Here is a 25,980-nt window from a genome sequence, read left to right as displayed (position 1 = left end):
AGTTACGCGAAATGGAATCAAGATGGAGATGAAGAAACGGTCGTATCGAAAAAGAGGGGAGGGAAGAAAGGCTGCTGAGCTTGTGGCAACACGCCAGCTTAAGTAGCAGCGGTCCCAAATCACTGATCGATTTCCGCAGCGCCAGAAAAAAACGGGGAGCCCCCCCCTCAAAGGCGCCTGTGGAGCCGCGCGCAGCTGCTGTGGGTTCCGCGTTACTGATCTGAAAGAATCACCGCTGATTTCTGGCGTGGCAGCAGAAAAAAATGCGACGCAGAGGTACGTACCCGCTCCCTTTTTTTCTTTTTTTCTGGTTGGCGTTCCTTTTTTTCTGAAGAGTGGGGGCGGCACGTCTCTTTTGTCTTGGATAAACACGATCAAGTCACGTCCAATCTAAGCGCAGCATTTTGTTTTGTGGCTTTTTTTACGTGCAGCACGAGTTTATTTCTCGGGACCCATGTCGGTATGGAGAATGAGGCATGAGGCACGAGACACGCTATTGCGGCTGTCCACCTTGTAGAAGTCTGCGTGCTGGGCTAGTGATGCTGTGATGCTATCCCCATGGAGGGAGATGCAGCCGAGTTTGCTCGTCCCTTGTCTGATCTCAACGGCAGCGTAGCGGGAACGGGGTTCTGCTCTACTGCCGGCAATGCTATGGGAGTGGCTGAGTGGCTCCTGGCAGTTGCATATGGGGCTGAAGATTCCACAATGGAGTGGTGATGGATGCTGTAGTTGTTGTAGATTGTTGTAGCTAGGCTGTATCGTAACTGTGTATGGAGTACGTTACCATCGTTGGTGAATGAGCATTGATGCGTTATTGTAATTGTAATAATGATCGTCAACTCCAGTAATCAATCTACTGTATTGAACATACATGAATTACTCTCCATGGCCATCATGTACACGACCCAGACTCAACCAGTTATTTTTAGCAGCTAGGAGTATTTTTTTGTTTTATCCATCCTCCCATGTCGCTATGTGTCCATTGTATCCATATTGCAGTTAGATTACACTTTCAGCTGAGAGTCCATGTTGGGTTTCAGAGCAGTTGTGTATGAGTACTCTACAGTCAAAATAGTGGCACTTCGAAATGATGCACGCAACAATAACCAAACATTTCAAACAGAGTAGATTAAAACGCCGCAACCCCATCAAATAGCCAATCAGAAAATAGGAATATACAATTCAACATCAAGACACAGTATACATGATTCATACAATCTACAAAATTACCCTATACACACGGCATCTCGTCTGAATCTCAGATCTCGCTCCCATGTAGGGTAAGCTGAGATGCCACCGCAAATGGATACGTGCAGGTACGTACCTGAGGCTAGCAGCTGTAAATCGAATCTTGCCTGCGATCGAAAAAAGCAACGCGGGCGAATTAAAAAAAAAAAACAAACCACCCCTATCAGCCAATCAGAAAAAAGGACGCGCTCGTCCCTTTTTTCCCTTTCCGCATCAGCACACGCTTCCACATTTGTCTCTAGCGCATGTGGGGGGGCTGTGTTTCCACCTTTTTCTCCCACCACGCAAATGAAACCATTTCCGCGCCAAACCAAGCGCTGCGCTCCCTTTTTTCTCGTGTGTTCCAAGGTTCCCAAGACGCGGGTGCACGGCCCACTTTCCTTGTTAAAAAAAAAAAAATAACTGCGCGCGCCACTAAAAGGCCCCCCCCCATATCAAAGCACAGGCTGCGCTGCCCAGATCAGCCGCCACCGCTAGGCTCAACTATTAAAGCACCTCCCCCGCCTGCCGCTTCTCCGAATCTTTCCCTTCTGCACTACACTTCTTCTGCCCCACCAAGCATCATCGTTTTCTGTTATTTCATCAAGTCAACACCACACAACAGTCATCATGGCTCGTACCAAGCAGACTGCCCGCAAGTCCACCGGTGGCAAGGCTCCCCGCAAGCAGCTCGCCTCCAAGGCCGCCCGCAAGAGCGCCCCCTCTACCGGAGGTGTCAAGAAGCCTCACCGTTATAAGCCCGGTACCGTCGCTCTTCGTGAGATCCGTCGTTACCAGAAGAGCACTGAGCTGCTGATCCGCAAGCTGCCCTTCCAGCGTCTGGTAAGTTGACGATGTCTTCATCTCTATCCATCATCGCATCACCGCTAACAATCCACCCACAGGTCCGTGAAATTGCTCAGGACTTCAAGAGCGATCTCCGCTTCCAGTCCTCTGCCATTGGCGCCCTCCAGGAGTCCGTCGAGTCTTACCTCGTCTCCCTCTTCGAGGACACCAACCTCTGCGCCATCCACGCCAAGCGTGTCACCATCCAGAGCAAGGACATCCAGCTCGCCCGCCGTCTCCGCGGTGAGCGCAACTAGAAAGTTTTCATAGAAGGACTTTTTCTTTTTGCGTGATTTGAGAAATGGATACCAATTTGGTGGACAGACATGACTTTTGCTTTTGACACGAGTGTTTTCTGGGGGCAAGGGATAATCCAAGGCGTTACACAATGAGACTTTGTTTTTTACTATTCCCACTTTATGGTTCGGGATGTATATTACATGCGCAGTCTGGGAAAAAAGAACTGCTCAAATGCAATCGGGGCTCAATGCTTCACGGTTTACGAATCATAATACTTTGCAAGCCTCATCTGTCTTTCCACACTGTGACTGTTCCATCGTAATCCGCTATTCAAACTCGTGATTTCTGTTCGCACCAGTAAATTAGGCAGCAATGGGCCGTGGCCGATTCGGTGCTGACACGGTGGTGATATTCAAGATGCGCGTCGTGATTTAGGTTAGTGGCGCACGCGTCAGCTCAGCCGTGGTGGGAGGCCAGCAACAAATAACGCGTAGCCGCTACGGAGTAGACATGAGCAAAAAATGAGTATAGAGAATACACGTAGCGAGCAACGGATCCCCATCAACCGGAAAGACTCAGTACTTGCGCTGGCAGACGCCCATTTGCGCCATTTCATTGATGAAGCAATGTTGGTTGCACGGGGCCAAGGAAGAAGCAGGAGAAGCAGTAAAACCAGCAGCAACTGGAATAGCAAGAGAGGCGATGAACGTGGTTTAAACCTCAGAAACAGTACAATTTGGCGTAAATACAGGACTCTTGCTGGATGCTACAGATATCAGTACGACAGCAGCGTGTAGGCAGATACGTTCCAACATCACCATGCAGTAAATCTCATATATCGTCAACCTCTCTCGTAGCCCTTTTATTTTTGATAGCCTAGTCTAACTAAATAGCAATACATTAAGTGCATCCCTCAAATATTCGCACGCGTCGCCCAATCCATTTGTATTCTCTTACATCTATGCTAGCGAGTTGACATAGTACGTCGGCAGCTGCGTCAGCACGTCGAAGCCGCCCGTGCCTACTCGTCCCAGCTTGCCCATCACCAGCCGGCTGCTCGGCGTCGTCAGGTCGTCCCAGTCGCCGTCCATCAGCGCGTCCTTGAGGAAGCCCAAAGTCGTCTCGAAGCTCATCTTGGTAAAGGGGCTCACGTTGCCGCGCAGGCCCATGCGGCTAAAGGCCGTGAAGTCGCCGTTGCGCGTCATGTGGTCGGCAATCAGGTTGAGGTGGCGGTTGTCCACCTTGATGCCGTGGCCGCCAAAGACGCCGGAGAGCTCCTGCACAATGTTGCTGCGGCACGCCTCCACGCCGTAGACTTCCAGCACGGCGGCGATGTCGTTGGTCTGGATCCGGTGCGGGTCGATAAAGTCGCTGTAGCGGTGCATGGCGCGCAGGTTGACGCCCGTGGTGTTGATGGCCGTCGTGCCCTTCTCCTGGGCCACCAGGCACGACTCGATGCCCGCCACCTGCTGCACCACCGTCTGGCGCACCGCGTCCTCGACAATGTTGAGCATGAGCACCTTGGGGATGTTGACGTCGAATTCGAGCGTCACATTACACCACTCGCCGCGCTTGTCGTCGCACTGGAAATCCGTCGCCTCCACGTAGTTCTTGAGCACACGCTCCTTTCGCGCCCTCGACGACCACATGGTGCCGTCCTCGTCGCTGTCCTCATCGCCGAGCTCCTTATCCACGCCGTTTGAGCCAGCGACGTTGTCGGCACCTTCGTCGTCTGAGACGTCCTCCGCCCCTCTTGACATGTCCTTCTGGATAGCGTCATCGTCGTCGTCATTGGGTCCATAGGAGACGGCCTGGCCTCGGTTGGCTCGTCGCTTCGCCCCGGCAGCGTCGTTGTCGTCATCATCATCATCGTCGTCGTCGTCCTCGCCCAAAACGCGGTCCGGCGCTCCTTCAGCTCGGGCTGTCTCGACAGTTCCCACCTTGACGCCAATTTCGGGAGTTCCCGTTGTTGTCTGCGTCTGGCGTTTCTTGACTTCCCTCTTCATGATTGCCAGGATGTTGCGCAGAAGCTTCTTCTCCACCGTGGTCATTATGTCCGAGACGCTGACTGCGTAGGTTGCTTCATACTCTGATGACGGGAAGAACTTGAGATTGATCTTGTAAATTTTGGCAAGGCCGCGGAGCTTGCCCTTGCCGACCTCTTCCTCAACTACGATACCGTCCAGCACTTGGCTCAGGCGTAGCACACTGATGGACTTGGAAAAGACTTCGATATCCTGCTCTGACAGCTCGGCAATGGGGTATAGTGTCATTGCCGGTGTCGAAATCGTCTTACTGGCAGTCATCAGGATTTCTCTCAGACGAGGGATACCCAGCGTCACGTTCTTGGCTGAGTGACCGGCCAAATGGAAAGTGTTCAGCGTCATCTGTGTAGACGGCTCACCAATAGACTGGCCGGCAACAATGCCGACGGCCTCTCCCGGCTCGACCAACGACCGCAGATACTTCATGGCGAAAAGCATCTCTGCATTCTTCTTGTTCAGCGTCACCTGGTTGGGATTGGAGACGGCCTTGTCTTGGCCCTTCTTTTCTCGCACCAGCCCATCGGGGTTTTCCTTTAGATATTCTGTCATGGCCTCGTAGAATGTTTCTGAAGTGGCAAATGCGTTGGTGGCCGGATCGAAGCTGGCTGTCAGAGGGTCCTTTCCGTTCGGATCCTTGGCCTTGGCGTGCTTCACGGCGTTCTTCATGTATTTCTGGAACGCCTGGCGGTTGGCACCAAGCCGCTCGCCCACCTTGGGGTCGTACTTGAGTTGGGCCGCCTCTGAAGTCACATTTTGCAGGATAAACTTAAAGTCCTTTAGGTAGTTTTGTTTGGTAATGTCCAGTCCATCTTCACCGTACAGGAACTGGATCAGCGAGCCATCCGCATCTCTCACTGATGTGTCGTAAGAGACTGTAAGGCCCTCCATTCCCTTGATGATACAGCGCTGCAGATAACCTGAGCGAGATGTCTTGACGGCTGTGTCAATCAAACCCTCACGTCCCGCCATGTGGTGGAAATAGTACTCCTGCGGCCGGATTCCAGTCAAGAATCGATTCACAATGTAACCACCCGCTCTAATATTTGTCTCAAAGGGCCGGAAGCAAGGCAGCGACTTTCCGCTCACCATCAGCGGTACACGTCTACCTTCCAAGACCTGCTGTCCCAGGTTGCAGGAAATGAGGGAAGCGTTGACACGAGATCCCTTAGCACCGGAAGTAGTCATGGCCTGCATCTGGTTCTTCGGGAAGCTCTTCTCGAGACCGTTGGGAATCAGCGCCTTTTGCACGGCGTCTGTAATGTCCTTTGTTCCCTGGTTCATCAAGAGATCGAGACCCTCCTGTTTGCTGTCGTCGCGCGTAACCTCCTCCAGACGCTCTAACAGGAGCGGATTCAGCGGGTCTTGCTGGTTCTCTAGAGAGACGTATTTGGCGGCAATGCCCAGTCCTAGATGGTCGGCCGCAACAAGCTCCCGTCGTCGTGCCGCCTCTCCCTCTGCCGTTAGCCTCAAGTCGTCCATTCCGCATGAAAAGGCTCTCATGCCGAGGTATCTTGTGAGCAGACGGCCCAAGCTGCTGAGCAGTTTGCCGGCAACGGACGGTCCGTATATCTCATGCACGGCGTGTATCAAACCGCTCGAGCTGGGTCCGATCTGAGACTTGTCGAGAATTCCCGTTATGAATTCGCCGTCCTGGATAAGCACAACTCCTTCCTCTGAGTCTTTGCCCCATTGCTCCGCCTTGAGTTGGGTATTTTCACTCATGGTCAGTCCGCCGCAGTTGGGTGGCCGTATGTTTGCCAGAATTGTGCTGATGACCTGCTTTCCTGTCCATCTTGGCACCGGCTTGATGACGGCGGGTGGTACAAGCTGGAGTCGCTCTCCCAGGATATGGCCGCTTTCTGGACGAAGGGCGCTGTACACCAGCTGCTGGTAGTCGCTGCGGGTGAAGAAGGTGTCTCGGTTGCAAAGTGAGACAGAAACTGAAATGTGATCCTGAATCAGACCTCTCAGTGGCTTTCCCGCAGTGCCTGACAAGTACTGGTGGTCGGTATCGGCGATTTGCAGTGCTTCTACACGGGCCACCTCGTTTTGGGGGAAATGCATGTTCATTTCGTCTCCGTCGAAATCGGCATTGTACGTGTTGCAGTTGGCGTAGTGCATTCGAATAGTCTTTTCGCCCGGTAGCACGCGGACTCGGTGTCCCATGATGGACGGCTTATGTAGCGTGGGCTGGCGGTTCATCAGGACAACGTCACCATTGGTAAGATGGCGGTGGACTTTCTTGTTCTTCATGCGGGCAGCGCTGCTGTTTGTCGGCGCCAGGAGCTGGTTGGCGAGAGAAATACGATCGTCCACCGACTTGTTGCGAAGGTTCACAATCTGACCGTTTTCATTCTCGATAGCGAAAGCTCCCGGCCACTTGTCAACACCATTGATGACAGCTTGCTGCATGTCCTTGAAGTTGTGGCTCGTCACGGGCTCGGGATAAGTCAGCTTCTTGGCAAATACGGGAGGAACACCGATTTCGTTGGTTTCGATGTTGGGATCGGGTGAAATGACACTTCGGGCGGCGTAGTTGACTCGCTTTCCCATCATGTTCTTACGGAACAGACCCTCCTTCTTCTCAAGCAGCTGCTTGATTCCCTCCTCGTTCCGCGCCGCAGCTGCTCCCTGCACAGGATTCTTGTTTTTGTCGATCAATGAGTTGACGGCATCTTGAAGCTCTGTCCAAGCCTGGTGCATGTTTGCAATGTCTGACCTTTTCTCTTCAAGAGCCTTGTAAACATGAGCAATCCTTGAGCAGCAGGCGAGGATGTTTTTGTAAAGTCCGTTTTGCTGAGCTTCGGAAATCTGTGAATCTCCCGTTCGGGCCTCTGGTCGGAAACGGTTCGGCGGCACCAGGATCACCTTGATAAAGAACATATCAGGAGTAACTTTTGATGAGCTTTGTGTAGGAGGCTTGGCGTTGTACACGAGTGACAGCAAATCTTGCTCCTTGTTGAACAGTTCTTCTAGCCGTGCCTTTACCTCCATTGAGCTGATGTATCTCTGCGAATCCTCTCCAGCACCGGCATCATCGTCGTCATCTGCGTCTGCCATTTCGATATCTTGGCTTTCAGGAGGAGGTGAAACCTCTGAGCCATTGATATGAACAACGCCGTTTTTACCGCCCTTGGATTTCTTAGATGCTGGGCGATTGTGGATTCTGCTCATGGCATCACCGAACTTGAGGGCCTTTTGTGCCATCTTCGCCTTTTCTTTCGCGGAGAGGGCCTTTTCGAAAACCTTGACAAATCGGTCCTTTCGGTACGTCGGGGAAATTCCACCACAGCTAGAGCACACTCTCTTCTTGATGATCTCGGTAAGGAATTCCTTGATGACTTCGCGGCGCATTTCATACGCGCCTTCATGCTTGCCTCGCTTGGCCTCGCCCCTCTTCAGCTTGATGCCCTGAAGACATTTGCGAACGAATTTTTCTCTTTGTCGAGTAACGCCATCGATGCTGGATTCTTCCTCCTCAGCCTCGCTGGGCCCCTCTCCCATCGCTTCCTGGATTTCAACTGCCAGCTCGTTCTCTCCAATCGTAGCAACCATGTGTGCTTCGCGGATGAGGCCATGGTGAAGCAGGCGCAATTGGCAGGTGTATTTGTGTAAATCCTTGGGAGGCAGACGGAAGCCTTTGCAGTAAACGCAGGTTGCACGGAGCAATCGATAGGCCTGGTCCATGAAGACTGGGTGGTAGACGGGGACTGGGAGTTGAATGTGGCCTGGATGTCCCGGACAATTGGACTGGTTCAGGTTGCAAGTAGCACATCTAGCAGGCAATTAGAAGCTTTGATTATGGTGATAACCAAAGAAGACACAAAGAAGACTCGTCACTTACGGTGCATCGCCCCATGATCCCAAAGCCGGGTCGTACAGACCTCCGGGCACTGGATTCAAGAGGTTATCGAAAGTGCTTTCATTCTCGATGCGCTTGACCGAGATGGCCTGGATCTCTTTGGCGGAGAGGAAGGTAAACTCCACGCTCTCCACCTCCGAGGCGACGGGCTGCGCAATATTCATGGCGAGTTGAGGATCTTGGCTGAGCAACGGGCTGATCCTGGCGAGCTTGCTGAAGCCATGCCAATCTTTTTGCAGTCAATTGGTGAGAGTTGCCGGTACCACTAGAATTTTTTGGCGGTGGAACCGGGCAAAATTTTTAGTGTGGGTGGTGGGTAGGAAGTTGGATGGAGGGAATCCCCACAGCGAGGCTACGGGACTAATGCAAGCGTCAGCGCCTTACTGCGAGAGCTACAGGCAAGATACTGGGCCTGGCACCAGCAAATAAATCTCTGTCCGCCTTTCGCAGCGTCGCGTTTCACGTCAATTCCATTTGCCTGCAAAGCCTCGCCCTGCCATTTTCTGTCGACATCACTTACAGAGTACGATTAATGAATTTAGATAAAAGAAATACGCCGCTGTCCTTGTTCGAGTTCACCACCATAGATAGTCCTGCTGCGCGCAGGTGCAGCTCCCATACTCGATGAGTCAACATTCACAGCCAGGAGGCCTTGGTCCTCAGCACGATGGCGCTTCCAGGATACAGAAGACGGAGTCTGCAGCAGACAGAATGGCGGCGCTCAAGGCTCGCGTCGCAGCCGCCATTGGCACGAGCAAAGCGAAGGGAGGACTGAATGTCGGACTGCATCCTGCGTTGGAAGATTTGGGGTCTTGGAAGCCGGCCGGCAAAGCAGACACGATAAACGGCCAATCTCAGTCATTACGAGGCAGTCCGCGGCCTGGCGCATACGATAAGAGAGGCTCACCGGACACGTTTGGACAGAGAAATCAGCCGAATCCATATTTCGACGACAAGTCTGCTACACAGGAGCCGAGCGGGAGACAGCGCGTGCCTCGTCAGCTGGTGTTTAATCAAAAGGGAAAATACATCCAGCAGGGAAATGCCTTGCGTCGACAGGCGGCCTTGGAGGCCATGAAGAAGCGTATCGCGGAGCAGACTCGCAGAGCTGGCATTGATGAGGATCTTGACGTGGAGAAGAATTTTGTCGTGGACGCTCCTCCGAATCTAGAGTGGTGGGACGAAGGCTTGGTGAACGGATCAACCTACGACGATGTCGACGACCCTTCAAAACTGAAGATTCATGCGGACGATAGCATTGTAACGGAATACATCCAACATCCAGTTGCACTCGAGCCTTATCAGGACCGACTTGGCGCACCGGCGAAGCCAATGTATCTGACCTCGAAAGAACAAGCAAAAATACGGCGACAAAGGAGAATGGCAGAACTCAAGGAGATGCAGGCGAAAATCCGACTTGGACTGGTGCCGGCACCGCCACCCAAAGTCAAGAAGGGAAACCTCATGCGCGTGCTGGGTGATGGTATGTTTAACGATATCCCTGCTTCTCTGAAATTGTACAATTATACTGACCATGTCCATCACAGCTGCTGTCAAGGATCCCACTGCCGTCGAGGCACGAGTGAATCGAGAGATTGCCGATCGATACGAGAAGCATATCGAATCGAACGAGTCCCGCAAGTTAACAAAGGAGCAACAGCATGAGAAGACTGCTGCAAACCAACAGAAGGATGCCAACAAGGGCATCCACGTTCTTGTATTCAAAGTCACAAGTCTTGCGAATGGCCAGCACCGCTACAAGATATGGCGCAACGCTGAACAGCTGGCGCTCTCGGGGATATGCGTTATGCACCCAAAGTTTAGCCTCGTGATTGTCGAAGGAGGACCGTATAGCATAAACAAGTACAAGAAGCTCATGCTGAACCGCATCAAGTGGACGGAAAACGTGCAAGCAAGAGACCCCGAGAGGAATAGTAAAAGTGGACAAGAGTGGTTATCGCCTGAAGACTCTAACGGAGATTTGAAGGACATGTCTCTGAACGAGTGCAAGCTGATATTTGAGGGAGAGCAAAAGGCGAGGAATTTCAAGAAATGGGGCAGCAAGATTTGCGAAACGGATGCTGAGGCGAGAGAGGTCTTGGCCCGTGCCAAAATGGACAGTTTCTGGTCTCTGGCCAAGGGATTCTCATGATCGGTTGAGGATATTATGTGCGTCGAAATCAAGTATAGAAATAATATATCAAGGCCTGAAGCTGCATACACAGGCCGCTCACCCACTTATAAAATGACCATGTGCTCTATTGCCTATATAAGTGTTGCATTTAATATTAACTCTGTTCAAAAGGTATCGGCAACAAATTGATACTAGTAGACTCTTGATATCATTTTTGATTTATTATTCCCATATACAAGTATATGGGCTATCTCAGAGCTCCAGCTGCTAGCGCTTCTACTGACATGTGATGGATGACATACACACAGATGTCAGTCAGCGCAGCGCAGCCAGCCAGCCACCCAGGCAAATCCTCGGCGGGGCGCACGCATCCGGCTTCGTCCAGCCTCTTGATCCTGTGACTTCCAACGCCCGTATGACGGAGCGTTCCAGATGCGCTCCATATAGGCCAAGTCCTAGGCCTACTACTAATCTGCTACACTTTATACTGCGATTTCACTCACTCGCTACCGCATTTTCCCAAAGAAACCTCATTGCTAGGCACCAGCCGGCTGCCTTGATCCTCCAGAACTAACCCCACACGCTGCTAAACCCGCCGCCCGAGCGCTGAGAGACAAGAGAGAGGGAGAGTGACATTCCAACTTCCTACAAAACCTCCAAAGGCCCTTCGCCAGAACCGTGCGCTGCCAGCAAATCTCGTCGTCACTCAATTTGTGCAAGAATCGGTGCAGTTCGTAGAGAGAGAATCACTCGCTTTTCTTGTCCATTTCCTCTGGAGCTCAGCAGCGATGGGCCTGGCTTATAATACATATCTCACCAGCAACAAGATCTATGGTTGCAAGACATGCAAGGCTCACTTAGCTAACCACGAGGACATCATCTCTCGGGTGCGTACCGTATCTGTTTCCCTAAATGCTACTCTCCCTTTATCAGATCTAACTGGGTTATCAGAACTTCCGCGGCCAGCACGGCAAGGCGTACCTGTTCCATCGAGTCGTCAACATCGACACCGGCGATCCCAATGAGCGAAACATGACTACTGGTCGACACATTGTCCGTGATATCGCCTGCCACCAGTGCAAGGAAACGGTGGGTTGGAAATATGACAAGGCTTTTGAGACGTCTGAAAAGTACAAGGAAGGGAAATTCATCCTCGAGGCCGAACTGCTATGTAATGTTGCTTAACCGGCCTGCACTTTTGTCTACCATACGTGAATGCTTTTGGGACTTGGCAATTTGTTTTTGAGGCGTTGAGTAGGAGCTAGTTCTAGAGAGAAGCCTTTCTTTTCTTTCTATTTAATGGCTGGAGTGATGATTTAACGGGTCAAATGTAGATAAAGCATTAAGAATTACTTGCACTACCACTTTAAACTGCCTACATGTAATGCATAATGTGTTGTGTCTCGAATGAAAATGATCCCAAGTTAGCCAGGCACCCACCAGTACGCCCGAATCCCATCAGACTTGGCCAAAGACAAAAGATTAAACAGAAATCAAACAAAGATCAATCTTGGTTAGAGTGGGATATGCAAAAGTCGCTAGGAGCGCGCCTGATAGTTTACTGGTGTTCGATTGGCTCCTCGGGGAGAAGTTCCTCGGTCTCTCCATCAACACGCAAAAACTCAAGAGGTGGCTGGACGATGCCGTTGAACAAAAATGTCGAGTATACCAATAGCGCAAATCCAACAATTTGTAGCCACTTGAATGATTCCCATCTCAGACCAAGAGACACCACCCAGATAAAGAGTGTCCTGCAAGTGTCAATGGTAGACCGGGAGGTCGCGCTGACAGTGCGAGTGACGGACAATCCGAAAAAGTTGAAGCCACTAAAAAGATAAAAGATGGTTAATTACACCGGGAGGCTTTCTCAATCGACGAAGTGACTTACCCAATGCTAATCATGATAATGACACTGGAGATGAGCAATGCCCTGTCATTGTACATTTGACGGAGTCCCTCAGCGGCATCAAAATAGCCATAGCGACCAGCCTCAGTCCGACCAATGGCCAAGTGCAGTACAAGCATAACTACGACCGTGACGACGAAGCCAAAGATGCCCTCCCAGCCAACAACCCTGAGGGGATCAATGGGAGAGCGTTCGAGTAAATACTCCTCCAGGACAAATTGGGTGGCAGTGAAGATTTGGGCTCCCGCAATCAGCGTAACGCCAATGACGGCCTTGGAAACATCGGATAGTCCATCGGGAGAATCCGTGATGACAGACAGGCCTCTAGAGATGATGTTTGCCTTGACGTCCGGCCAGATAGCACCTGCAAGTCCAACAACGGCCACGCCCAGGACCACACCCACTAAGGAGATCCACTGGAAGAGATGCAGCGTCCTCCGCAGGAATACGACGCTAAACAGACCCACGAAGAGAACTAGCGCGCCTCGGGTCATCTGGTAGATGGACGCCGCAACAAGAAGCAGACCAATGTTCATCAGGGTAGTGCCGCAGATGTCGCAGATGGCAGGCAGGGCCAGCAGCAAGATTCGATAGCCGCGCAGCACGGATGGCTGGTCGTCTTCAGGGGCCTCGTCGTCAGCGCCATTGGGCTGGCTGGAGCCGATGGCCTGGTAGCCATTCGCGGCGGGAGATCGCTTGGATGCGAAGCGGCGATACGCTGCCGTGAGAGCAACTACCAGCCAGCAGCCCATCTCGCCGACGAACATCTGTGCAGTCTGGATAACGGGTTGGTTGAAATACATGCGGTGGCCGGGATCCTCGTCATCGCAGTTGCGAACGCATTGCTTGTCCTGTAACGGCTGTTAGGTCAGGCAAGAAAACTAAAATGGACAACAACAAAGGCAGCAGCAAACAAAGACAGATGGACAGTGATGAGGACTGGATTGTATCTCTTGATCGCCCATATGCTGGCTTCCCAACACGCACCTGGTATTTGGTGACCAGCGTATTGCAAACGCCAGTCAGGAGCATCATGGCCACGAGAAATGGCACGGTGCCTCGGGAAACCGCCATCTTGGCCGATGAGGTTTCTCGAGTGATGAAAATTTCGTCGCGCAAGGGCCTGCGATCGTTCGGATAGATTGGAGTTGAAAAAGAGCGGCTTTGAGTTGTAGGAGACGGAGAATGGATGCTGAGACGAGAAGGGAGCGAGCCGCAGAGGTAGCTGTGCTGTGCTGTGCCCCGGATTATTGGCACACGACAAGGCGCCCCTGCTTATCATGCACCAGGTGTCACTTGACTGCAGCGCCGGCCGCCGGTGAGATCCCGGAAGGCTGCTAGTGCCGATGTTAGTGCTGCAACTTGGATGACATAAGCTATTGAGCTGAGCTGTACCTCGACAATACCTACCTTATATATGTGGAAGACAAGGTAGCAACAAACAAGCAAATGTCTCAGAAAGACTTGATCTAATTAAAAATTATGATACAAGCGCGGATGAAATTATGACTGTGTTACATACTGGCCATGACGCCTTGGATGTACCTCAGCCATCCATATACCTACTTGAATGAATGACCGAAGCTGCCTACTGTACGGCCCTATCCGCAATGAGCCGCGGCCTATCTAGCGGGTACAGCAGCCTAGCCACCTGTAGCACCCACTATAGCAGTAGGGAGCCGCCGTTCCTCTCACTGCTGCCGCCTGCATAATCAGCCACGTCATAGCGGCCACTCAGCCAGCGCCCTTTGGCCCATGTGCTCTCCGCGCTAGCCATCGTCATGCCCCTTCAACGTGCCTCGAGGCTGCACCAAGCAGCAGCAGCAGCCTTGCATCGATTCAGCTCCATGGCATCGCGGCCGAGCATCGCAGGCGAGTGGCCTCTTTCACTCCTCCACGCTCTTCTCTCTTGATAATCTTGTTGCTGCTTCCGCGCACGCTCATCGTCGCATCCACGCATCCATGGAGCACACTCTAGGCGCTGCCTGTCGCCTCCGTCCCACGCCAGACGCCGACAAGGACGATGGAGCCCCCTGCATCAATGCGCAGTTCTTCTACACGTCCCTGTTCCCCATTGACGATCCGCTGTCCAGCACCGCTCCTGCTGGCGGCGCAGACTCGAAATCGAAGGCGCCGCTCCGCCCGTTCTCCCACGATGACAACGATGTGCTCCAGCAGGCTTGGCTGGACCTCATGTCGGAGAGCCACCGTCTCCAGCATGACGCCATTAGAAGCGGCCGAGAGCCTGGCCCGGCTGTCGTCAAGTCTGACATGGAACGACGCGATCAAATCATTCGAGAACTGGCCTCGAAGCATATCCGCATCCACCAGGTCGACCGTCAGACGCGAACTTCCACGACGCAAGCCGCCGAGACGCTCCCAGAAACACTGCTTACAGCCTGCTGCCCCAGACTCACCGCCGACATCCTAGAAAAGCTTGATACACAATTTTGTACGTTGGTGAGGAAGACGAATCAACTATTCACTGTCGATGAGATTGTAAAGGATATTATTGCTGTCATAAACCAGCACCACGAGCTTAGAACCGTCGCTGGCAGCAACCGGAACATCCCCATACGCCACCCTCGGTTGACTCGTGATAGAGAGGCCAGCATCTCCACTGGACGCGCCTCTCCTTCTGACAGTGCCATATCATCATCCTATGGAGAGCACATGAACTTGAAACCTCGTAGTGACTCTTACAAACAAGCATCGGCTTTCCCCCAGGAGCGTATCTTGCCTGATGCGTCTCGCGCGGCTCAAACGTCTCAGAATCGGCTGTCTCGAGAGCTCAAAGTTTCTGGACTAGTTCCTGCACCTCCTGCACCTGATGATGGCATTTCCGGGAGACCGTTTGTGAGGGCATTGGAGCCTGAAGAGAAGCCACAGCAGATTGCAGAAGCAAAACAGCAACGTAGTGATGTTTCAACTTTAGAACCGCCCCAGACCAGCGACAAACTTGCCAAGGAGAACGATCAAGTAGCAGCAGAGCCGTTGACTCGAATAGAGGACACCACTCCGGATCTTGACGAGGAAAACAAGGATGTCGTAGTTGGACTGGCTAGATTGCACAAGGTGTCATTGCACACGTTACAGATGGAGCCCATATACTGGTCGCCAGTTAACGACATTGCCATTGTAACGAGAGGTACATGGTTCTACAAGTTTGTTCCCTGGCCTTTTTCTTCTTCGGCTTTATAAGCTGCTAACCCGCTTCGTAGAGATACAATGCTACCGGTACCACCAGCAGTTGCTAATCAGCTAGAAGCTGGATACCAGGAACTGCGTCCCTGGGCAGAAACTTGGCGTGACGAAGTACGTTGTGCTATTGAAGTTGGGGCTTCGGGAGAGGAAAAGGTATCTCATCGGCTATGGCCGGTCGAAGGCGATGGACAATATCGAAAATCCTCTTTACCAACAGAGCCTGCTATTTCCACACATCCATTTTGTGCTGCACACTGCTATCAAGGCGAAGCTGCGACAGAAGGCTCCCTCGGGCCGCAGCTAGTAGACGACGAGGATTCCGAGAATGCACCGCAACGCCCTTATTCTAGCTACAGCGTCTTGTTTAAAGACCAAACAAGTGCCTTTTTATTGAAGCCGAGCTTACAGCCATCTGCGTATTACGGTAGGCGGCCTCTCCAGAAAATCATGAGAGGAGGGACTGTGGGCATTCCAGTGGTCCGAGGATTTGATAGACTGAGCTGGGAACGCATGCACCGTGGGAAGCAGGTACAGCATGCTAAACCGGCATTTCATGGTACCTCTGATGGCAGTGCAGTGGAAGTTTGCCCTGCTTGTGAAGCAGATATAGACCGCAGTAAAGTGACAGACTTGGTGCTGGTGGCTCACGGGATTGGCCAAAAGATTGCTGAGAGAGTTGAAAGCTATCACTTTACGCACGCTGTCAATAGCTTCCGTCGAATGGTTGACAGCGAGTTTCAGAATCCGGCGGTGCAGGAAGTTTTGGACAACAGCCAGAGCAGACTCATGGTTTTGCCTCTGAATTGGAGAATCGGCCTGTCGTTTGAAGACGGTGGCACTCTCCAGACGGGAATGGAGACAAATGATTCGGCCGCAGCACAAGCTTTTGGCCTCAAGGACATTGAGCCCAACACCATTCCGGCCATAAGGAGCATGATATCGGATGTCATGTTCGATATCCCCTTCTACATGTCTCACCACAAGGGCAAGATGATTGCAGCTCTCGTCAAGGAGGCGAACCGGGTTTACCGCCTTTGGTGCAGAAACAACCCCGGCTTTGCAGAGAATGGACGTGTCCATCTTGTTGCGCACTCTCTCGGCAGCGTCATGGCGGTGGAAGTCTTGTCACGGCAGCCAACGGATCTGCCACCGCTTGATCTAGTACGGCTGGAGCCAGAAACCAAATATTTCGAGTTTGATACGCGAAACCTCTTCCTGATGGGAAGCCCCACTGGATTTTTCTTGTTACTCGAGCGAGGAGCTCTTACACCGCGACGGGGACGCGTCAAACCTGGCATGGATGAGAGCGAAGTCAAGGCCGAAAATATAGGGGGCGACACTGGCGTGTTTGGATGCTTGGCCGTCGATAACATTTACAATATCCTTGCCAAGGAGGATCCCATTGCCTACTTGCTCAACGGGACGGTAGACCCGGGATATGCGGCCAGTCTCAAAACAGCATATGTGCCTACCTCTTCGGCTTCGTTTTTCAAATCTGTTGGCGATGCTATGCGTAACGCTGTCATGGGCAGGAGTGGCAATCCGACCACGTCCACGACTGGCGATGGCCGCCCGTCGACAGTTCGCTTGCCCTCTCAGTTGGAACTCGAAGTGCACGACTTCACCAGAGAGGAAATTGCCGAGAAGAAGGCCTTTCTTCTTAATGACAACGGCCAGATTGACTGGTTCATCCGATCTGGTGGCGGTCCGCTGGAGATTCAGTATCTGAACATGCTGAGCGCTCATAGCAGCTACTGGAGCAATACGGATTTCATCCGGATGCTGTGCATTGAGATTGGCCGGAAACCCGGCAGGGCAAATACGCTGCCTGCTATGAGGGCTGTCAAGGCTTCGAAGCGCATTATACCTACCACGAGATGATTCGACCAGGTTAGCACGCTAGACGTGATTTTGATACCCCCTCCTCCACTCTGGCTCTCTGATTATTGTGCGTGGGTATGGTAAATTGCAAGTGCCACTACGAAGTATTCTTTTTTTTCTTCCCTTTTACTATTTGTGAGGTTTTAGCGATTAGAATAAAAGGTCGTTATGGAATATGAGAACCATGTATCTGATTAAAGGTACGATACTATGGCATATAGATCGGATTGACGTAATGAAAGATTAGCGAATGATTAATGTATAGACTTGTCGACCTAGATTCCAAAGAAGAAAGAAAGAAATATAGAAGAGACAATTGGGTAGCCAGAAATTTAGATAACGTTGTTTACCTCTAACCACTCGGCACGTTCCAAAATTTCTAAAAGCCTTCCAACTCCATCATATCCTGATCTATATCTTCGTAATCAGACTCATACGTAGTAGTCCTGTTGTCATTAGCTGCCCGAGCATTTGCCGAGGGAGGAGGAGGCTCATCTCCCCTCTCCTCTTCAATCTTTCTCTGGTGCTGCATCAGGTCTTCGTAACCCCAGGTACTGATGCCCTCTTGGTCTTTGCTCCGGAACGGCTGTGCCATTGTCTTTAAAAATCGCCGGGCACTGCTGACAGCCATGTCAGTACTTAGATTCGTATCGGCATCTGACAAGCCCTGGTTGATCCATTTCGGGAGCTGGTTTCTCTTCTTCTGGAAACGTCGATCGGCCAGCACCATGACTCCATAGTCGTCTTTCCCTCGCAAGACACGACCCAGACACTGGGCAGCGTGGCGCATGGCGTCAAAGGACAAGAAGTCGTTTTCTTTGATGCGGTATGTTTCGCGCAAGAACTCTAGTCTTGCCTTTAGGATTCTTGATTCTGTGTATTGGAACGGAACGCCGATACACAGCACAGTTCGGCCGTATTGGTGATCGAAATCGATGCCTTCAGATACCTTTCCTCGAGCGACGCAAAGCAAGATTGCTCCTCGTCCGTTGCAGCACGCGGTTCGGTAGGTTTCCAGGGCCAGCGAGGTTTCCTGAGCGTCAGGGGTTTCCACCAATATCAATTTATACTTCCAAACTTCGTCGAGGATGCCCATGCCTTGCCACATGCTAATGATGGATTCCATGTATAGATACGACGGGAAGAAGACAACCAAGCCGTCGGGGGTAATCTTGGCAAACTCCGTCAAGAGACTTCCGTAGTTTCGAACGACGCTGGGCTCATTCCGAACTTGAAAGCTAGATGAGACCGACGCTTGGTCGCTTCCGCGAGTGACAATCATCGGAAGGAAAGATCTCCGCGCGAGAGTCATACTATAGGACTCCTGTATCACCGTGGCAAAATCCAGCATTTTAGGATACATTTCGAGGGGAGAGATGGTGCCAGAGGTTATGATGACCGAGTAGAACCTTTCAAACACGGGTCGGATGGCGATGGCGGCGTCAAGACAGGTAAAATGGAGAGTTGGGTTGGGAACTTCGGCAGTATCGGATTCGTATGGTTCTAAAATCAGCAAAAAGCCCTTCTCGTACGTCGCAACGAGAGTGGCGAATGTTGCTACTTCTTGGAGTGCTTGGTAGTCTTCGATGTTCATGAGCTCAAGCGTCCTGACAAGCGATGTTAGCCTCTCAGCGCAAAAGCGCAGCGGCTTTCTCTCGATAAAAGTATGCTCTTTCAGGTGAGCCAAAAATGATAGTGGCGTTTCCGAGATGACTTGGCGGACTTTCATTCTCGTCTGAGGTTGAAACATGTCAGTGAGGAGAGCAGACAGAGTTAAATAAGGAGCCGAACTGACCTTGAGATATTCCAAAAATCTTTTCAAAAAGGCCACAAAATGCTCGGCTCGCCTGATGTTTCCAGGAACGGCTTCTTTCAGAAGATCATCGGGCAGAGCTATGATATGATATTGTGTTAGTTATTTGTTTTAATCTATAATCCATTCGGAAACGGCGCCACTTTACCTGGATTGGCCATGAAGGCATCCTCCTGCCTTGATTCATCCGCTTCGCGAAGCCCCTGAACCAGTTTCTCGTATTCATTCTGAAGTTGCTCCTGATCAGTCTCTCGCATCTCTGCAATTCTTCGCTCCAGGTGTTGAGCGCTGCGGGTAGCTTTGCGTATTGAGTCTTCGGTGATGTCGGTGCTAAGCGACTCGATGCAGACGTTGTCGATATTGTGAGCTTCATCAAAGACTACGATGCAGTCTTTGGAAAAGTCTTTCGTGACACGCTCGGCAATCTTTGGATCGAGGAGGTAGTGATATGAGAAAATGACTACGTTACAATATTCCATCTATTTGTCAATGTCAGAAGCGATTCATTCAGAATCAAAAGAAGCAATGCATACCATGCGCCGTGCAGTAAAATATGGACACTGCTTGTGCTCTTCTCCATACTTCAGGAGCGCATCAAATGACCATACGCCGTTGGGTATCAAGTTATGGGGTTCAAGGAGATCCAGGTTCTAGGTGATGTTAGTTTGGGTGAATCGACCCAGAATGCTAACGAAAGCGATAGGCATACATCGTGATAGACGCAAACATCCACGTTTTCGCCTCGATCTTTCTTTTCTTTGACAAAGCCTGCAGTCAAACTTCTGCAACGGGCATCAACAACTGAGCCACTCTTTTCCCTTTTGACAGAGGGATGCAGACACAAGTTCTTTCGACTTGTCAGACCAAGGCCGCGAAACTCTTCTTCGTAGCCCAATTGCTCGGCGCGATACTTCATTAAAGATTGCAGCTCGACTAAAGCCTTTTCGATCTCCGACATTGTTCCTGCAGGCCAGGTCAGCATTGCTCCATCGGTGAGAGGCCGTGGGGCTACTCACGAGAGCAGTAGATGAGTTTTCGCTTCTCCGGCATATGCTGCTGGTACGCAACAATAAGAGACAGCAAAGATACCGTCTTGCCGGTTCCTGACGGCATCTCCAAGACACAATGGCCACCCGCATCGAGGGTTTCTATGACTTTGTAAGTGGCTGGTCACGCACGCAAGAATCCGGGCCATACTTTTCAGATCACACATGTAGCTGATGGAGTTTCCCATTGATCAGCCGGTATAAGAAACAAGAATCTATACAAATCGACTCACGCATATTGTTCATTGGGGATGTTAGCTACACAGCAAACGGCGTGCATGGGAGCGACGGGAACATACCTGGATAGATCCTTGGGTAAGGAAATAACACAGGCAAATCACTAGTCACACATGAGCTTCGATACACGCATCGTGCATTGGAAAAGCGTACTCTATTTTAAATCTCATTTTGCACCAGCGCTCTGCGTGAAGCCTTGCAGCAGTCGAGTGAGGAAATGCAGGGGAAGATTGAAGGCAGCTTTCACGCTACCTTGTGCCCAATTAGTAAAGCTTGCAGAGTTGAGAGTCGATTGGCGAGTTAAAGGCACGCGCGCGCAGGCACGAAGTAGCTTAGCAGACGTTAAAAGTGGAATTAAATAGACCCGCCAACCGCGAAGGTACTGACACGTGATAGACAGCCCAGCTGAGGGAACTCTTTCAGATAAACGACCAACAAATTAAAACCCACCTATATTAACACTGCATCATTCATTGGAGCTATTGGTGTCTTGTCATTCTTTTTTTACACGGCCTGTGTTATTTCCCTCCTTTGTATTAATTTGTAGTTTTCTTCATTTCTTTTTACAAATCTATGCTTTGGTTTGTTTTACAATAGTACGGTTTACCTGCTAAATGTATAGATGCGCGCATTTACATAATTCAAGGCTTGTTTAGGATCTTGATGGCATCCTTTGAGAAAATGTAGCTCGCTCCACTCCAAATGGTAGTAGTAGCCACGATATATCTACGATTCCTTGTCAGCAACAAAACACACTCGAATGACAAGATGATTGCCCAAGACTTACTGCAAAATTGTGAGTGTCTGCGCCAAGTCAACGCTCAAGATCGGCGCTGCGGTTGTTAGACCAACCAAGGCCAGTTGAAGGAAAGTGTTGTATTTGCTGATTGTGGTGGGTCGAACTTCGGCTGATGGCAGTGAGAAATCCCAGTACCGTGAAAACGTTTTGGGCGGCGGCAATGAAACCCAGCGCCAGTAAATGGCTGAAATAGCCAGTCCAACATCCCTGCCAAGGATAATACTAGCAACCCACACTGATAAAAAAATGTCAGTCACTTAAACTTTCATGGCCTTAGAAGTCGCTTTCCACGTACCTGGCAATGCTCCCTTGACGGCCAGGCACACCGTCAATATGGTCATGAGAATTTTATCCGCCATTGGATCGATGATCGTCCCTACAACTGTTCTGCGGTTCCATCTCCTCGCTATCCACCCGTCCACCAAATCTGATAGGCCAGCGTATGCCAGCAAGCCTACAGCCCAGGTATTCGCATCTTGTAGTATGAGGTATCCGATGACGGGACTTGCAGCGATTCGTGTCACGGTAAGGAAATTTGGTATCGTGTATATGTCCTCGTGGACGGCCGGGGTGGCCTTTTGTTTCTCTGCCACTTCTTTATCGGTGTTGCTGCCTGCTTGGTGGTTGAGGCGTTTGATGACAAGAGAATTGTACGGTACAGCCGAGCTATGAGGAAGGAGTTGATACGTCAATTAGGATTCCAATGCAACTAGTAATGGGGTGGTAATGTATAAGCCATAAACACATGGTTCTTCTGCTTAGAATTCCTTACTTGTCTCTTCTCAGCGGATGGCCTCTAGAGCTCGCTGGTGCTGCTGACCAGATACATCGTCTACACAAGGCAATTGGCCGTGCCGCAAGCCTCGAAGGGAGCTGTATTGGCCTCAACGCACGAGAAAGCAGCATGATGAGAAGCGTTAATGCATGTGCTCGCTGATTGCATCGCGGTGAAATTGTTGCGTATAGCCTGATTGCTGAAGAGCGCCGATATCGATAAGAAGCACCCCATAGTACGCTAGGCTCTCGATGCTAGTGCACTTCTGGACGCCATCCTAAGATTTAACACGATATCTTCCTGGAAACCAGCTGTGCTTTGCAAGGGATTTTAAATTACAGAGGCAAAGACAATACCTAGATGCTACTTTCATCTTGCTAGAATATGAACTAGGCGATCTACATCATGGGAGGTAATGCGAAAAATGGTCAGAAGTCGAGTTCGCTCTAGTGCTTACTCTCTGTTATAAGGAATCGAAGCGGAATTACAAGTACATACGACCATAGGTAGTGGAGAACTCGGGGTCCCGTCTGCTCCCCCATAGATAAGCCACTAACCGGCAGATTAGTAGTTGAGTGGGTGACCATCAGCGAACACCGGCTGTTGTATGTTTTTTTTTTTTTCATCTTTTTGTGCTCCTGGGTTGTAGGAAGTTGCGATGCTTTGACGTAGGTGCTTCTGGTATGTAGTCAACACCACCACCACCTATGACCGAATTGTATTACCGATGTCGGACTATCGTTGCGAGCCGGTTTTTTGCGGAGGGGTTAGTTCACCACTGAAAAGAAATCACAGGGCTCCAAATCTAGCGTGTAAGAATGTGAAAAGTGGAAGTCATGTAACCAAAGAAGAGAGCTTGACGGGAACCCGTATATTCAAAAACGCCGTCTCAAGATCAATGGCTCGAATAGGCGGCATAGCGAAAAATAATGAAATGGCGGACACGTGGGGCTCCGGTTCTGCGGATCGGAGGTGATGAAATTTGTTGGCGGGGCTTTGCAGCTGCGGTGCGATAAGATAAGCCCCACTACGCAGAAGAAAGCTGCAGTGACTCAAATGGCCGCTTTAGCACATGCGTCAAATCTACTTGCATCTTTCAAACCAGCGAAATCTGCAAACAGATCCCGAACCAGCCATGGCCACGATCATTGTAAGCTGCTGAAACTTGGTACACTATGCGGAATACGAATTGACATTAGATATTCCAAAGCTGGGCGCCCAATGGGGTTCGTACCTCTTCCTTTGTGCCCCCGAGCAACTGACATCGTAATGTCTGTTAACATGATTGCGACTCTGCAGGCGATGAAGGCGTATGACCACCTACAAATTCCTACTTTTCTTATGCGGCGGCAATTAACGATGGCGACTTGGCAGAAAGGAAAATTGACCGATATCCTTGCCCCCGAGGCGCAACTTTGCGCGCGAGCTGCTGTGAGCTCTCTCCTAAGCTGACTTATAAGACATCTATAACAAGAATACAAGCTGAGACGAGATCTAGGGCGGTCATAATGCTGGCCGTAAGTTTTCCTTTACCAAGTTCAATATCATTTCTACATTAACTAATTTTTATTAAGATTCCATTGTGTGAGCTGAAACTAGTTTTGCATTCTAGTTGGTCCTGATTGCTGACCACAGCTTCAACAGTGCCAATGGCGTGTCATACAGGTATGCGCAAACAGGAGACATTTCGTCACGGCGCAAACACTAATTACGGCTTCTAGCTTCCACCTGCTTCCTTCCGGCCTGGTCAACCCCAATTGGTATGCTTTCGTAATTGGGCGATCTACAATATACAATACGCTAATTACTATTTAAAGTCGGAACTTGATTGGTTCTGCCGTCGTGGCTCACATTGTTCGTACTCTAAAGATACTCGACACACCGTCAAGAACTTCGCTAATGCACCGAAAAGCCGTCTTTCTTTTCGGAATTAGAAACTCTAGAGCGCAAAGGGCTTGAAAAGTACTACTGGTCCAGTTATTTTCTCAGTTGCCAGAGTCATGCTTACCATATACTAGCGTCCACGATCGAATCTTCATCAGCGACCGAGTCCACATTGACCTGGACCTCCACGTTGCCGTTGACGGCTTGGAAGAAGTTGAACTTGGAGGTGATTAGCTATGTCATTAGTGCGGGCCAGTTACATGTGCTTACTTCCATCACTTAGACCGCAAGGTTGGAACGACAGGCCGCGGAATTGGTCCTGCTTACAGCACGAAAGCGGCGGTAAGGACCTAGTTCGAATTATACTGTTGGATGGTTCAGCTTTACTGAACCGGATATAGCGAAGCGGTATCAGACTCGCAGAGGTCTTCAATGCGGAACTTTTCGACTCGAAGCTCCGACGACTTGCAGCAGGCTACCAGAAGCGATACGGCGATCTGCTCAAGTACGATGTTGAGGAAGAAATCGCCCGATTCAACGAGTATCGACCCAAGCTTCGCAAATACACGGTCGACGCGATTGCTTTCATGAAGGACGCACAGGCAAAGAACACCAAGATCCTTTGCGAAGGAGCAAATGGTAGGCCGGATAGCCCCTCATATCATTGCTCTAATTCAGATATGCTGACCCTTTTAGCTCTCATGCTGGATCTTGACTGGGGCTCAGTAAGTCAATGCTTATCGGGGTGGTCTAACTCTTACCGCTCTTTATGATAAGACATTTAACTTTGGGCGGGTATTTGTTGACTTTGTCTAGTACCCATACGTAACCAGCAGTTCTACTGGGTTCGTATCCCTCACACATTTCAACAGTTAATGGATTTGGTACTTACTTGGAGTAGCATCGGTGGCATGGTCACTGGACTTGCCCTTGATATCAGGAAGATCGGTGAGGTTGTTGGCGTGGTCAAGGCCTACACCACTCGTGTGGGCTTTGGAGCCTTCAAGACTGAGGATCTCGGAGAGTACGTTATTTCTCATTTATAGCACGCGAAGAGAGCTAACCATTCCAACAGGATCGGCAAGAAGCTCCAGGAACGGGGTCGAGAATGGGTGAAGCTTAACCTCCTTCGTTTAATTGACAAGGACGCAGCTGACTGGTCCTAGGGTACCTCAACTGGCCGGACACGGCGCTGCGGCTGGTAAGCATTCATCTGTCCAAGAACTTGTGACGAAAGACTTGACTAACTGAAACAGGCTCGGTATGTGCTTTCTCAATTTTAATCTCATGATACTTGGAATCCATTATTGACTCGAGTCTTGTAGATCTCGTCGTCGTCAAATACACCACGGTATACATGGTCTATTCTTTGTGTGAAAAACCTATTGCGGGTATCTAACGTATATTAGGACGTCAACCACTACACGGCGCTGAACCTCACAAAAGTAACATACTGCCTTTCTTGATTCTTACTTAAAGGAGCATATACTGACTCAATCCTCAGCTTGATGTCCTGGACACTTTCCCGACAATCAAGATCGCCACTGCGTACAAAGACCCTGAGACCGGCGAGGTGAGACTCTGAGCTCTTTTTGGGCATTGGAATAACATGTGCTAAACCTTTGCAGAAGCTCGAATCGTATCCCGCATCATTGGATGTTCTCGACCGTGCCGAGGTCATTTACCACGAGATGCCTGGCTGGAACCAGTCGACTACTAACGTGAAGACCTTTGAGAAACTTCCCAAGGAGGCTCAAGACTACATCTTGGTGAGAAATGTCGTATTGACCCGGAAATTTCATCTCGCTAACTTGTTTGACTAGTTCATTGAGGAGTTCGTTGGAGTCAAGGTATGTTTTTTTGTTAACATCGAGACGACTTAACCGATACAGATGTAGATTGACAATGTGTAGATCAAGTGGGTTGGTACCGGCCCAGACCGTGAGGCCATGATCACCCGATTTTAAAACAGGCTCCGATGAATAGCACATATTGGGTCAATGTAAAAGCAGGAGTGTATGCGAAGTCGTCGCCTGAAAAATATAATATAAGGTAGGTAAGCAAAGCTAGATGGGCATTCT

At 50.5% G+C, this 25,980-nt stretch overlaps 9 protein-coding genes across 9 annotated transcripts; 5 read left to right on the top strand and 4 right to left on the bottom strand.

The window, feature by feature from the left end:
- Positions 1–1,857: 1,857 nt before the first annotated feature.
- Positions 1,858–2,330, top strand: TGAM01_v209563 (histone H3; the record flags this gene model as incomplete). The annotated part of the gene is made up of 2 exons (XM_018800846.1): positions 1,858–2,070; positions 2,133–2,330. 2 exons carry the CDS (start codon positions 1,858–1,860, stop codon positions 2,328–2,330), a joined length of 411 nt encoding a protein of 136 aa, XP_018665678.1.
- A 942-nt stretch (positions 2,331–3,272) lies between these two features.
- On the bottom strand, positions 3,273–8,384 carry TGAM01_v209562 (DNA-directed RNA polymerase I subunit RPA1; the record flags this gene model as incomplete). The annotated part of the gene is made up of 2 exons (XM_018800845.2): positions 3,273–8,133; positions 8,203–8,384. The coding sequence occupies 2 exons, from the start codon at positions 8,382–8,384 to the stop codon at positions 3,273–3,275; spliced, it is 5,043 nt and encodes a 1,680-aa protein (XP_018665677.2).
- Positions 8,385–8,844: 460 nt separating this feature from the next.
- On the top strand, positions 8,845–10,372 carry TGAM01_v209561 (hypothetical protein; the record flags this gene model as incomplete). Its single annotated transcript, XM_018800844.1, has 2 exons — positions 8,845–9,703; positions 9,768–10,372. The coding sequence occupies 2 exons, from the start codon at positions 8,845–8,847 to the stop codon at positions 10,370–10,372; spliced, it is 1,464 nt and encodes a 487-aa protein (XP_018665676.1).
- Positions 10,373–11,142: 770 nt separating this feature from the next.
- Positions 11,143–11,539, top strand: TGAM01_v209560 (peptidylprolyl isomerase; the record flags this gene model as incomplete). Its single annotated transcript, XM_018800843.1, has 2 exons — positions 11,143–11,241; positions 11,306–11,539. The coding sequence occupies 2 exons, from the start codon at positions 11,143–11,145 to the stop codon at positions 11,537–11,539; spliced, it is 333 nt and encodes a 110-aa protein (XP_018665675.1).
- Positions 11,540–11,912: 373 nt separating this feature from the next.
- Positions 11,913–13,334, bottom strand: TGAM01_v209559 (hypothetical protein; the record flags this gene model as incomplete). The annotated part of the gene is made up of 3 exons (XM_018800842.1): positions 11,913–12,180; positions 12,243–13,111; positions 13,248–13,334. 3 exons carry the CDS (start codon positions 13,332–13,334, stop codon positions 11,913–11,915), a joined length of 1,224 nt encoding a protein of 407 aa, XP_018665674.1.
- An 888-nt stretch (positions 13,335–14,222) lies between these two features.
- Positions 14,223–17,345, top strand: TGAM01_v209558 (hypothetical protein; the record flags this gene model as incomplete). The annotated part of the gene is made up of 2 exons (XM_018800841.1): positions 14,223–15,424; positions 15,482–17,345. The coding sequence occupies 2 exons, from the start codon at positions 14,223–14,225 to the stop codon at positions 17,343–17,345; spliced, it is 3,066 nt and encodes a 1,021-aa protein (XP_018665673.1).
- A 379-nt stretch (positions 17,346–17,724) lies between these two features.
- Positions 17,725–20,392, bottom strand: TGAM01_v209557 (DNA repair helicase rad15; the record flags this gene model as incomplete). Its single annotated transcript, XM_024550585.1, has 7 exons — positions 17,725–19,080; positions 19,141–19,238; positions 19,307–19,637; positions 19,692–19,808; positions 19,868–20,121; positions 20,175–20,306; positions 20,356–20,392. 7 exons carry the CDS (start codon positions 20,390–20,392, stop codon positions 17,725–17,727), a joined length of 2,325 nt encoding a protein of 774 aa, XP_024404664.1.
- Positions 20,393–21,082: 690 nt separating this feature from the next.
- TGAM01_v209556 (hypothetical protein) lies at positions 21,083–22,146 on the bottom strand (the record flags this gene model as incomplete). The annotated part of the gene is made up of 4 exons (XM_024550584.1): positions 21,083–21,167; positions 21,229–21,475; positions 21,536–21,906; positions 22,013–22,146. The coding sequence occupies 4 exons, from the start codon at positions 22,144–22,146 to the stop codon at positions 21,083–21,085; spliced, it is 837 nt and encodes a 278-aa protein (XP_024404663.1).
- A 954-nt stretch (positions 22,147–23,100) lies between these two features.
- TGAM01_v209555 (adenylosuccinate synthetase) lies at positions 23,101–25,866 on the top strand (the record flags this gene model as incomplete). The annotated part of the gene is made up of 23 exons (XM_024550583.1): positions 23,101–23,165; positions 23,226–23,241; positions 23,378–23,446; positions 23,514–23,532; positions 23,590–23,599; positions 23,651–23,680; positions 23,737–23,775; positions 23,833–23,869; positions 23,928–23,977; positions 24,034–24,125; positions 24,183–24,241; positions 24,301–24,538; positions 24,596–24,624; positions 24,716–24,744; positions 24,801–24,923; positions 24,975–25,011; positions 25,066–25,100; positions 25,217–25,250; positions 25,309–25,344; positions 25,404–25,472; positions 25,528–25,668; positions 25,723–25,749; positions 25,813–25,866. Coding segments are annotated over 23 exons (1,338 nt in total), but the record flags the coding sequence as incomplete, so codon positions are not given.
- Between the last annotated feature and the right edge of the window lie 114 nt (positions 25,867–25,980).

This window comes from Trichoderma gamsii, assembly GCF_001481775.2.
Source record: "Trichoderma gamsii strain T6085 chromosome Unknown Scaffold_48.2, whole genome shotgun sequence".
NCBI classification, from domain to species: Eukaryota; Fungi; Ascomycota; class Sordariomycetes; order Hypocreales; family Hypocreaceae; genus Trichoderma; species Trichoderma gamsii.
This window is presented reverse-complemented; position numbering and strand designations above follow the sequence as displayed.